This window comes from Sparus aurata, chromosome 4, assembly GCF_900880675.1.
Source record: "Sparus aurata chromosome 4, fSpaAur1.1, whole genome shotgun sequence".
NCBI lineage: Eukaryota > Metazoa > Chordata > Actinopteri > Spariformes > Sparidae > Sparus > Sparus aurata.
The window spans coordinates 24,982,577-24,996,593 of NC_044190.1; the positions used below are offsets into that span (position 1 = coordinate 24,982,577).

Here is a 14,017-nt window from a genome sequence, read left to right on the forward strand (position 1 = left end):
TGAGAGAGATAAGATTAAGATATTACCTCTACCTTTTGTTTTAACAAAGGAAACAATGTCAGTCCAGTGGTATTACTGTGATTTTGGTGCCTTACAGAGCAGGCATACATTCGATCTCTGACAGACAAAGTCATGCAGTATATTTGACCTCCATTAAACTCCTTGCAATATGATGAAAAAGTAGATCGGTGCCAATGTTTGTCTCCTGTTTATTGGTGGCTGTCAAGGAAATCAAATACTGCAGGATGAGAAGTCCCATACTAGCAAGAGCGCCCAACTACAGAGAGATCCTCACGGCAGCTACACAGAGTCTGTCTAACAAGATGCAGCCTGACATATTCATCATGCTTTACACATTATTAAACTTCTAAACCTAATCCTAGGTTCCAGTCGTATTGATCCCCAGCTGCTTAATACTCCTCATTTTCCTAAAGCTTGAAGGCTATAAAACAACTGTCAAGTGAACGTAAAAGCACTGTTAATCTATTGTTTGGACGTGTTGGATGGATACCTTCATTTTCCTGATCCTCCGGTGGCTCCAGCAGCTTGACAAATTCCACATTGATGTGAAACTCCACTGCAACAATCAGGGCCACCTTCAGTAGGATCAGCTGCAGCTGCTGAATGCCTGTTAGACACACAGATGTTAGTGAAAGTGCACAGAAGTAAAACACTGCCAGACTTTGTTTGTGTTATGTTGTCTTGACACTGTTGAGAGCAAGGCCTGAACTCTATTACTCTCTGCTATTTTTACTTTTCCTCTTGTCGTTATGTCAGATTTGTCAGATTTCAAAGAATACATGTTAAAATCATATTGAAAATAATCAAAAGAGTAATCAGATTAAATGTAATAATATAATACATCATTATTTTGTCATTATGTCCCATATAAGTTTTGTACTTAAGTAATTTTGTAGAAAATGTCTAGCTTTTCTTATTACATCCATTTCCTTCACTTTGAAATGGTTTTGGATGGAATCAATCAATCTGTACAAAAATGATGTACATTTTTACAATCATGCATCAAGAGTTAGAATTCTTCGAACAGGTTCACTAAAAGGTTGAATAAAGGATATGAAGATGATACTGTTGTACAATATTAACACAAGTTTTCTCAAAATTTTAAGCTACTCGCTACTTCATCAAGATTCATCATGTTAAAACGTCTAGACTTTTTCCGTCCTCACTGAACCCATTTACTACACATTGCAATAGTCTTGCTATTTATTGGCTATAATTTCATTATTGGCCAACAACTTCCGGATAGATATTGAGCCTTCGTAGAAAATATAATTCAACAGCAGCAAAATCACATAAAAGAAAACATTAATAGAAATTTGATACAAGATACAAATAAGAACAAGACAAGATAAGAACTTAAATAAATATGTAAAACTAGTTTGAGAATAGACACTATTCATTCTAAAAAAAGATAACATGCATTATGTAATATGTGCTCACAAGTCAATCAAAAGCGCAATGTTTTTTCAGATACTCACTGATGTGATCTATGGCCCCGGCACAAAACTTTCCATAAAACTTTTTGGCCCCAAGGCCCCGCAGGTCATGAATGGTGAAGGGCCAGAGGTGCAGAACATTGTTCCTCGAGAAGGAGTCTCTCTTCTCGATCACCACCACTTTGGCACCCATCAAAGCGAGTTCAATGGCCGTCCGCAGGCCGCAGGGGCCTCCTCCGATGATGAGGCACTACATAAGAGAGAATGACAAATTGCCCTCATAAGCCACACAAGGAAAACTTTGAGGTGACGTCTTTATTCACAGAAAGCTGAGGCTTTTCCTGCAGTGAGGGCAGATATGAATCCTACATGTTTATTATCATATCAGGGAGCATTTGGACGTCTACACAGGCCATGACATAGAGCCGTACTTTACTGCAGTATTTAAAAGTTTAGAGTGTCTCACTCAAGAACACTTCAACAGGATAGACACTGAGGATCATTCCAGTCTTGAGACGACTTCTCCAGGCCACCTAGTGTGTGTTTGGCAAAACAAAAATGTTAACAAGCGCCTGAAAATTGTTTGCCAACATCTTCCATCAATTTGAACCATTATTACAGCCTTAAAATATCTAAGGTGTTATTCATGCACCGGCCTCACCCAAAAAATGCATGAAGTCAGTTGGTTGAGGTTACAGCGTGTGTCTGAGAATGTGGGGCTCAAACATGACATCATCCTCTTGAATGATAGATGAAAGAGCTGACGTATGTGTGCTGGCAAACTGTATCTTCTTTCCTTCTAAACATGTTAAGAGGCACTCTGGGGAATTGTGTGTAGAGGGAAGACGTGACACTCAATCCAGGACCAAACCACTTCTGAAGGTTTTCCCTGCTGTGCTCAACAAGGTGGACAGTCTCCTGTCTCGATAGCCTCACCAAATGAGTGCAGAAATGATCTTTTTTTTCACCTTCCCTGGACATTAATCCATCAGCACAAAGAGCCACCACTCTAATCCCGAACTCTAAATCCCACCAGTATGCAGCCGCATATTTAAACTGAAGGACTCACTCCCTGCCATCCTGTGTGTCAACCAACAGGATAACACAACGTGGGGATAGGCAACATTCAAACCGGGTGCTGCTTATGGAGCAACCAGTGCCAGCTGATCAAGATCCCAAATCATACCCTAATTGGCTCTCTGCTCCTGCACAAAAAACATGATGATTGTTGCTTTAGACATTAGACATTCTCCCTCTGTGAGCGTGCGATGGCCTCACAAGGGATGTGGGTGATGAGGAACACCATGTGTCATCATGTGTTGCCTGAGGTTATCAGGATGAGGTAATCTCAGGTGTGAAGCACACACACAGGTGGTGGAAGAGCTGCCTGTACAAGCCTGCCTGCACAAGCCTGCCTGCTGGCCTCGTTTTTCTAACTCCCAACAAAAGGTTAGTAAGAGTACTGTCTATTTACACAGCCAGAGACAGAGATGGAAGGATGTTGTCAGATATACGCAGTACTAACTTGTTTATTCAGATGTACGAGTGTTAACAATGTAACTTAGCTTATGTAACTGTTTTTATCTGTCTATCAGCCATCGGCAGTACCAGGCTCTTTGTTCTAGCCTGTTTCCATTAGCTGATCTATTTTTCCAGATATGAGGCTTTTCCTGACGGCTTGGTCCACATCTGCTGAGTCAGGACACACCCGCTTCCTTTCAGCTTAACCAACTGTGACCTTGCTCGGATCCCAGCTCCACCTCGCTCTTGATGCTTTTGTCCCCCGCTTTCCCGCTTAATGAACCCTATCTGTCAGAGAATTTTTTATTCTCCCTGGACAGCGTGCCTAACGTAAGGAGCTCTACTATCGCAGCATCTTGATTTAAATGTTACCAAGGCTGCGACTTACACTTATATCATAATATACTGAAATGTCGATGACGATTGCTCTGAACCGCAGTTTAATTCATTAAGTTCCTTATTTTGCTCAATCAAAAGTCACGAGCCAGAGATATTTACTTTACTATCATAACTGACAAAGAAAAGCATCAAATATTTAAATTAACATTTTTTTTTTTGCTTGAAACAAAACTAGGATATCTTTATTGTCATTGTAACAGATACAATGAAATTAAGTGCAGTCCTTGTTCAGTGCAAAACATCTATTGAGGTAGTATATGCATAAATAAATTAATAAATAAAAACTACTGTATGCATATTAATGCTAAACATTGCTCTAACAGGACGCAAAAAAAATATCATCCAAAACCCTACAACAAAACTGTCAAGCTGTGTGACTGTAGTGCAAGAAATTAATCTGGGGCTTCACATGGATCCACGAGAGCTGAAGTTGTTCTTAACATCATTATCATGGATAATAATACAAAAAAGATCAGCTTATTCACATCAAAGCTCTATGAGAAAGAAACACACAGTGTCTCTGCTGCCAGCTGTGTCAGGCCCATAAAACACAGATGACATCACATCCTTTAAAGATTGCTGCTACAGCGGGAGTATGAAGACGAGGTGCCGAGTGATTCCACATCTGTCACTGTTTAAAGGGCTGAGTCGTCATAAAAACACGAGTCGTCACCTAGTGATTCTCCCCGGGAGAGGAGAAGTCGGTAATCAAGTGAAAGAAGATTGTCTGTGCTGTCAGTGATTAAAACAGGCGTCATACTGTTTGTGTGCTGTACACGTGTTAAATTTAATAAGCAACTTTTTAAATACCAGGCTTTTAGAAGAAAAGAGGCAATCTCATGAATTCACTTAGTGTTTCAATAAGGAACACAATCAACTGTTTGTACATCTGTATTACTACTTTAGTACACAGTGCCACTTTTTATTTTATAGCTCAACCCTGTGGATTGCCAGAATTACGCAATCTGACCTAAAATGTCTGCCGCAAAGGTTTAGGAGAGTCACACTTCTTCTTACCTCTTTTGATTGTTGGCTTAAATCTGACAGAGCCTGTAAAACTGGGCTCACGCTGAAGCATTTTAAACACACTTTAATAACAACGTGGGTCTGGCTCCAACCTTTGAGGAAGAGCCTATAAAGAGCAGAGCACACCCTCCATATAACTGGGTCCAAATATTCATAGTTGCTGAGTGATGCTGTCTCTTTCTCTGTGCAATAAAAACACTCTTTCAAGCACAAGGCAGCTGATGCCTGGAAGGTAATCACACTCCTCCAGGTTTTCCTACTTTCCCTCATCACCTTTACTGCCAAACACACAACCCAACCAAGAACCACCACCACCGCAGAACTTAACATGATTTCTTTGTGCCCATTACAGTCATCTCTTCATAATTCAACTCAAAGAGTAGCTCTTCTATAACTCCCCTCTGTGCGTGTTGATGGAATTTCTCTGTGATTGCTTTCTGAATGCAATTGGCTGTTTTTGTGTTACTTGGCTGCAGGGTTAGATGAAGCGGTGCATAGATGTCACATTGTTTGTCTTCTGTGTCTTGTTCCATTTGATTAAGCACATCTGTTGCTTGTTGTGTTTAACGTACAGTGTTTGTGTTGCCTGGCTGTGATTTTACAGCATTTTCACAGTTTCCGTGGCGAGATACAGTTACATAGGGTGGATACACTGATGTTTCAGCAGTGCATTTATTTATGAATAATGCTACACGATGTTTCTGTACAGCTTTGTTATATAGCAGCTGTGTAAAGAGAAGAAGAATCGGTGCAAAGCAATGTATATCTCTCTAATTTCCTGTCCTGTACATTGGGAGCTGTTTCAGTGAGGGAGTGAGTGTTTGCAGAGTTGATGGGGCTACGTCTTGGCAGGTAGAGGTTATAGTGATAACCATGACATTGCCTTTGCTGCTCCATAGTGTACGAAAACACTCCAAAGGGGGAACAAAGCGCAGATTGTTCAAAAAATAGGAACCACATGAGGTTAAGTCACAAAGTCACTTCCTAAAATGCAAAACATCGTACTCAATTGTGTGTTATGAAAGTCCTGTGAAACTTAGAACGCATCACATGTAAGGCTATTTATATCAAAAATTTATTTTCCTGGAAAATACTAATTTGTCCTTTAAAGAGCCTTCCATGTTTCAGCTCACCAACTACTAATGGTGACCACTTTTAAAAGAATGCCACATAATTTTAAGGTTCAGCACGCAGTTAGAGGAAATCAACTTGTAGAGATTTAAAGCAATCAATGTTACCTTTTGTCTTTTTCGATCCTTGAGCTGGCTGCAGTTTAAACCAAAAAAGTGTAGTTGGTGCTATAGCTGAGATCAGAGAGTGTTTGTTGCTACAAAGCATTGCCTTTAAGTTTGATATTCCTACACAAAACCAAATAAAGTAAAAAAAAAAGTGTGTGTATTTTTCAGGGTTTTTTAAAAGGTTGCTGTTGGGCAGTTTTCTCTATAGATGGTGGAGGATCTTGGAATAATGTAGACAAATAGACCTCGCCAGACCATCTTTCAACCCATATACAATAATTTGCGTAAATGTATGCAAATGTTTCTTTAACTTGTACAATTGATACCTAATTCAATTCAATCTAATTCAATTCAATTCAATTCAATTCAAAATACTTTATTTGGCCGAAGGAGGGAATTTTAAGGACATTTATTGTCGGAAAATTACTTTTGATAGCAAGTAAATTTGCTATCAGATAATTTAAAGAGAGGGAAAGAGGGACTTTCACATCTACCAAAGTAAAATTTTACACAATATCTATACTTTTTGGTACTTTTAACAACATTGATTATCTCATACAGTACCATTATAAAAATGAAAGATGTTCAAGATAAACTGAAAGTTTTGCAAAAACTTGAGTGAGACACTCTAAACTTTCTGCAAAATTTTGCAGTGATGGAAAAATAATTATAAAGTGTTGTAGTTAAATGGGGGGAAAAAGGTAAAACCTCTACTATTGTGCTTGTCTCTGTTAATCATAAATCCACAGTCTCCATTGACCTTTGATTAGCAAACCTTTTTGCTCCATTACGTACAGCTGTACAAAACATCATTAATAAATGATAAACTTACCTTAGTGCCCTCACAGGCCTGGCCGTTCTTGTACTCCTTATGGGACATCCTCTTGTCTAGCTTGCTCCATAGTGCTTTGGCCTTCCAGTTGGTGACCTTCGCCTTGAGACTGCTGTAGAAGGTGCTGCTGTCCGCGGGGTCGAGGTCCAGCTGTCTGCAGAGGACGTTGAAGGCCTGAAGAGTCCCCTTACAGGTCGAGGCCTGGACGAAGTTCTCAAACAGCTTCGCAACATTGTCCCTATCCTCCTCTATCTCTCCCATCTTCCCACAGTCACAGTAGATGGCTCCTGCTTACTTCAGCACTCTCTGCCAGATGTGGCTACACCCTCAGCTTGGCCCGCACCGTCATGCCCAGTCTGAGGAGGCAAGACACATAAGAGTCTGATGTCATCTCATGGCAAGAAGTCTCTCACAGATGGCTGGTTTTTCCATAATCTACTATTAGCATGGACATAAGTCATTATTTTGGTTTACTCAAGTGGTTTATAGATTGGAATGTTAAAGTAATTTAAGTTGACAACACAGCTAGCTAAATACAAGAAAGTAGACGTAAAATGAGCCGACAGGCATATTTACTACTTGTGCTTTAAAGAGGCACAACCATGTGAGCCTATAAAAGAAGTGGTTTGTGGTTCTAGATTGGAGTTCAACATAGAAGCAAACTTTTCAACTGTTTCAAGAGTCAGTGACAGAATTACACACATTACAGGGTATCAGGACTCTGCTAAAACTGTAGTATTGCTTGGATGGGCTTCAGTTGTATATTTTTGTAGTAGAGTCATGAATTGTAGACAGTATATTTTTTCTGATATGAAGTCCTCCATATGGAAGTATGAGGGCTAATGTAATGGCTTCAAGGAATCAACCATACATCTGATACATGCTGCATGTTTGTATTGCGGTTCTTCACAACAACTTGAAATTTACAAGAGACATATCTGTTGACAAGGTTCATAAAAAGAGGACACGTATATCATATCTTCTGAATTTTAGTGCAGGAGGGAGAAGATTGGTATTTTCACATAATTGCAGGCTAGACAACATCCCCCCCTCAAGAATCTGTGGTTATACCCTAGATGGGTTTTTTTTTATAAATGATGTCATATACCGTCTGTAACATGGTAGAAAGCCGCTTGCCTATAATTGCGGTTCAAAGAACCACTGTTTGTTTCTGTTAAGCACCTTTCATTCCTGAAGAGCAGCACTGACCACGGATGAGTAGACCGGAAAAGTATTTGTCTTGTGGTATTTTTCATTCCAGCTGAAACCCAGACAATGTTTTCAACAGTAGAAAAAAGAAAGGGCTTTGAAACCAACTGAAAAACAACCCCACACTGACACAGATTGATTGGGTTGGATTAGGTATGCATGATTAATTATCCACCTTTTATTAGGCAAGTGGGCTCAGTATGCTTACATATGTGCCTGTGTGTGAAACCTTTGTTCAAAAAACATATGCTCATGTAAGAACAGAGCAGAACTGACATGGTACCTCCAATCAGCCATCAAGCATTTTGAAAATCATGCCAGAAATTCCGAGCCCGAACCAAACATCAAAGTAAAATGTGGAAATTTCCTGCATTAAGCGTGTGTGCGCTCACTTGGGTGGATACCACAGCTTCTGTGAGTTTTGGGAGAAGTCTGCCTTTGATATTCTAATGTCCCATGGAGCGGGATGGGCAGGGTTAGGGTAGAGGTCAGGCTGGCTGTGCAGGCCTCTGACAGATCCCCACAGATATCCACCAGCCTTGTTTAGCTCATTGATGATGTCGCAGTTCAGATATTATTTTAGGTTCAATCTGTAAAGTGAACTTCTGAGTCAACTTTCATCTTGCTGTCATCTCGGAGTGAAAATTGATGGTTATCGGGTTGTGTAAAAATTGCTAATCTATGATGTTGTATTCTACCATATAAGTTTTATTTAAAATATATATATTTCAAGTGTATCTCAAGTTTCATGCGTGTCAAAATGCAATAATTGTAACATTTTGAATTAAAGTTTCTTATTTTTCTAAGAGTCATTGTAACTGATAATAATAAGATCGATAGTGTAGAACCATACTGTGATGCCGTGAAACCGTGATATCGTCTAAGATACAGTACAATATCACGTACCTCTGTGAGTTACATTAACTACACCATCACATCCCGCCCCTGGGCTTCAGGTGGCTACGTGAGACACCAATGCATTCGAAGGTTAAAAGGTTGTATCCCATGGCTATTCAGAGTTGGGTCAACAACCTTGTTTTGACTGTGATTTGAATGTGGTGGGAGTTTGAATATCGCTCCCAAAGCATCGGCTAAAATTAGCATATTGATTTACACGAGATCCTGTTTGGCTACGTGTTTGCATCCTGTTTTGATGTTGCTGTTGAGAAAGATTCAGGCAGAGAAAGTAACACCAACCAGCCTGTAGAAATCCTGTACACTCAGGTGAACCTCAGCCTGCTTTATACACCTTTGTAGCCTCAAAATTCCCCTGTCCTGTTGGTAGACACTGCGGACCCCCGAGGCCTTTCACAGCAGACATCCAGCCTCAAAGTCAGTGAGCTGACATTCCTTTTGCCACGTGGCTATAAGAGCTCTGAACTGCTCCAACACAGTCCAACACTCAGCTAGCCCTCTCTCTGGCTCCACCAGCCAAGCAGTCACAGGACCACCTCCATAGGATTTGGGGGAATTTACACACTGATTGTCAATGAGTGAGGAGTGATGACTGAGACAGCCATGATACATGATACAGGTGCTTTAATCTGTCATGCATGGCAGCAGAATGTGATGGGAAAATTGCTGTGTACTCTACCATGTGGTATGTGGAGTGTTTGGGGCCGACATAATATCGTCTATGAAGTCTCTGTGGTGTTCTTTCTTTTGACAGTCTGAAGTAAGTTTGTTTGAAGTATTGAGATGAATTTCTACCTCAAAAGGATAAAATGGATAACAAAATTACAAAGGTTTATGGTTGTCTTTTCACAAGAACAGTTAATAATAATTTTAAGTTGACATCATCTTCTTCTCACTTTGGCCGATGTTCAATATAAGCTTGTGCCTCTGGTGGAAAGTTCACATAAAGACATGCTGACTTCTCTTATGCTTTCACATTTCAGGCTAAGTAAAGTGGTAAAAAAAAAAAAAAAGGCACGCTTATTGAAACCATCTGTTGTATGAGTCTGCAAGGACTAATGAAAAGGTACCACTTACTGTCCTCATAGCCAAGTCAATGCTCAACGCTCAAACTACATTGTCTCAGACAGAGTCCGATGACTTCACCATCTCAGTCTGACAGAATGGAAAAGTCACTTGTGGGCAGACAGAACGAACCCACAGAACGGCTGTAAAAATACAACTAATGACAGACAAAGCGGAAAGAATACACACACACACACACCATACATCACAGCTGAACTATATGACGCTTTAGAGAGATGAGAGTTTAATGGCATGCAGGTTTTAATTCTCCTGTCTGTTTGGACAATGATCTGATTGAGTGTTACCGACTGCAGATAATAATGAAAGTGAACGGCAGTGATTTATTTAGGAATTTACACAGTAATATCGGCAGTTTGCTATTTAAATCGAGCAGTTCCATCTCATTTTACTATTACTTATGTCACTACAGTAACACATTACAGCCACAGGATTGTCCAGCATGATAGAGAGGGAATGTTCGGAATGTGAAAAATGTACCTGCTACACCTGGACAGCAAAAAGAAAAATCCAACCATGGAGGCCTTTATGCACATGTATGCACATATATATCCACCCACATTCCACTAATAAATGCATGTTAAATGTTTCATTCAATAGACTTTTAGACACTAATGTACCACATCACTGATGGTCTACAACATGGACAACCACACAAAGAACAATTTCAAGTGAATTTGAAGTCATACAGGACAAAGCTGGCATAACTCTCCATTTTTCATATTGTCAACAAATCCAATACAAACCAGCAATGTGTTACTTCCCAACCCCGTCTGCGACACTACCCGCTCGGCCCAAAGCCACATCAACTCTACTGGAAACTGAAAACATGTGCCAGAAATAAATCGTTGCCTTCTTTTAAAGCTAAATGATTTCTTAAAACAGCTGGGTACTGTTGTAGTTACCCAAACAGAAGTAAATCGTACATTTGTTGAGGATTACTTGTAGAAGTGGATTAATACATATTTGGTGTCCTAGTGAGTATTTACATTATAGGACGCTGTATGAAAAACTATAGTGTCAATGTTTTTACTGTAATGAAGGACCATGATGTCACTCAATATACCTACGGATTCTTTATGTTGTTTCTTATGTTCAAGATTTGAACTCAAAGGAGGTCCACGGCACAGAGGTTCAGGTTTCAGCTACAGGGGCAATACTTGTTAGTATTTATTTGATGTATTTATTGCTTTTTGGATATAATTCATTTATCATCTACATGTCCTCTACATGACAACCAACAAGGTACCATTGTTCGCAAGAGCCACTTACAGTCGGATTTAAACCATATAGTACAACTCCGACATTGGCAACACTGTAAAGACACTGATCTAAGTGTCAAACCAGTGACGCAATGTCTTCATTTGTTTCTGTAAAGCACATAGCTTCAGGCTATCAGAGTACAATAGGAAGCTGACAACACAAGGAAAACATTGGGAGTGCTGGGAAATGCACATACTGTAGTGTAGCCAGCCAGCAACAGTAATTACAGACTCGACTGAAGAAAACCAGGAAGGAACCCTCTGTGGGCCTGATAAGCAGGCAGTGTGCCTCAGAAAACAGTACACTCATGTGGACTTCAGCCCACCGGCTCTGCCCTTAGCCAGGCCCCTCTGCTACACAGTATTATCTCAGCTCTCTGAAATCCGGCTGCGTGTTCAGGCAGCCGTGCCAAAACTAAAGAAGAGCTGTCATGAGGTAGGTGGACACGGTGGCAGAATGTGATGAATGTCAGTCACTTTCAGAACAGAAAACTGTGAATTTACACAAAGAGGAGTAGGCTTGTGCCGCTGCAGGCCCATCTGTCTGGCCCACGAGGTGTGTTCACCACATGGCTCCTTTGGAGAATGATTTATCTGGACATAGTGAGCACAGCATTATGCCTGCCCAGCTACTGACACAAACAATTCACTTGATCAATTATTCTGACTCTAACTACACATTCTCGTGTGTTCCAATGATTTAAGTCTACTGAGTGTGTCCAACGTTGTAAATCGGCCAAAGAAATCAAATTCACATCACCATCAGCACTTTACAAATAAGTGAACATATACCCTCTTAAGGGATAACTTCAAATCAAGTCATTATCAGAAGCTCCAGAAATGTTATATGGACTACAAAACATCACCCGTCTTTCCATCGGCGTGGGGGTGAGTAGATAATGACTGAGTTTTCGCCTCTGGGTGAGCTTGGTGAGTGTGTGTATATAAACCACTACACAAACTGAGGGTCAAAGATCGGCGGGTGCCTTCATTCATCAATATCACAGGAGGGGCACAGTGAAGGTTTCGACGGCAGTAATACAGCCTGGCGGTGAAACAGCAACTTCTGTAAGCCAACAATCGGTAATGCCAAGCTCAAAATAAACAAGGGGTCGTGTTGCAGAAGAAAAAAGCACATGACCTGAAAAGTTATCAACAGGACGACAAACTGTAAACAAGAAACCTTGTAAACAAGACTACCTTGAATGATCAGAAAAATGTACAAAGGTCAACTTGATATCCATCGAGTGTTTATCTGTGTTTGATTTTAGCAGGGCCTAAGGGCAAGACAGACTACATCTTCTCACAAAACTGATCGTTTAGACCACCAGGTCTGTTTTAGTAGTTTAACTGTGTCACAGTGATGCACTGAGAGAGATAAATGATGCCTTATTTTACATTTCAGAAAGCTCTGAGAGCTGCAGCAAAGTACGTGAGCTCCATCAGACGCCACCCATCCAAACTCTTCCTGCGGAGTGCGTCTGGTTTCCTGTCCTGATCAAAGCTCAGAGGAGAGCTGCCCCTGTAAAATTCCACCTCTGTGATTCTGAAGCATGACTAAGATATGTTGTGGTCCTGTCTCTGGCACATGGAAAGTGTTAATGACATCCTGGGGTGAGTTTACCACAGTAAAGTCTTTTCGTTTCTCCTCCTGTGGCTCCATCTTTATGTCCCAACATATCTTATAATATCTTTTGAGCAGAAAGCAGAAACTATGTTTTTGGCACAACAGCAAACTCTTTGTTTCAGGCTGCACCCATCTCTGATCGTTCCTCCCTCTTTTGTGCAGCTGACTTCTGGACACATGTGTCCGTTTTTATGCTGTGGAACAAGGAAGGAAACATATTGCAGAGAGGAAGGAGAAAGTTTACAACACCTCCCTGGCAATAATGACTCAAGGCTTCCACTCATAGTCAGTTTAGTGGGCTGCATGAGACACATTTACATTGTTTTCATCCATGGCATGACGCCATCACATACAGCTGTTACTTTGATTTATTGACTGATTCATTAATTCACCAGGATTTTTCATTCTTTGATTTGTCCCTTAATTGCTTATCTCTGAAACTTTTTAACTACACTTTTCTTTGTTTCAAAGACTACATTTTTAGTATTTAAATGTCTCAAATTTGTCAGTACTGTGTCTTTACCTGTGTGCAAGACTATGTAAGCACTGACCAATAATCTGACAGAAAGAGCAGTTAGCAATCAATACAGCACGGACATCTTACAGGTGAGGAGTCTGACATAACTGTCTGTCAATCGGAGCTTTGAAAAGCTGTTGTAATGGCACTTACTGGGAATACCAAATGCAGCTCAGACAGACAGGAGTAGGTGTCTGAAATGTTCTGGTGTATTACGTGTAGTCAAGTTATGTAAAAGACGAGGTTGTTAAAATTTTTAGATTTTCTTAAGCATCATCATATGGCAGGCCTTCGTTCGGCTGCCTGATTGGAGGGACCTGTGCAGGCTGTTTTTAACTCCACACACTGTTGTTAAGTCAAACTCCAGTAAAGCTGGTAATTACAAACTAAAAATGAAACGCTGGGACAAAAATTTGCAGTTGTAAGTGAATGGAGCAGCTTTGAAGCCTATCATGCTCCCAGTCAGAGGACAGCTCGGAAAATGTGGAAGTTTGTATGCAAATGTTAACCTTTCCTCACTAGGTCTGTTACTGTGGTTATAAGTTACATGTGTTCATGAAGTTCACATTTACAGCCTTGTGATCTTGTGATGTGTTCAATGGCGACTGTGGTTGTTGAAGGGAAATAAACATGATTCAGATTTAAATCATTCAGCATACATAAGCCTTGCAGCTATTTGGCAAGACTCCGCTGACAAAAGGCTACTAATCTTATTGCGCAACACAATGTTTACTGTGTCTTTCCATATATTTTATATTATAGCACACGAATGACCTAAAAAAAGAGACTGACTGAGAGGGAAATTCCAGTGAAAAGAGAATAAGGTGGTTTGCAGTTTAATGTTTATGAGCAAAGAGGTTGTTAATGTGTCTGTGAGGATAAATCACACAGACCATCAGCGTCTGGGCCAAAGACCAGATAATAACTGTAT

General features: G+C 40.4%; 1 protein-coding gene across 9 annotated transcripts in view; it reads right to left on the bottom strand.

Moving 5' to 3' along the window:
- Positions 1–14,017, bottom strand: part of mical2a (microtubule associated monooxygenase, calponin and LIM domain containing 2a) — a 37,381-nt gene that overhangs the window by 21,724 nt on the left and 1,640 nt on the right. For all 9 annotated transcript variants that reach the window (XM_030414709.1, XM_030414712.1, XM_030414713.1 and 6 more), the window contains exons 2-4: positions 6,474–6,829; positions 1,500–1,707; positions 512–628 (exon numbers count right to left, since the gene is read on the bottom strand). In XM_030414709.1, the coding sequence (XP_030270569.1) occupies positions 512–628; positions 1,500–1,707; positions 6,474–6,734 (586 nt within the window). In that variant the 5' untranslated portion in view covers positions 6,735–6,829. The remainder of the gene's footprint in view (positions 1–511; positions 629–1,499; positions 1,708–6,473; positions 6,830–14,017) is intronic.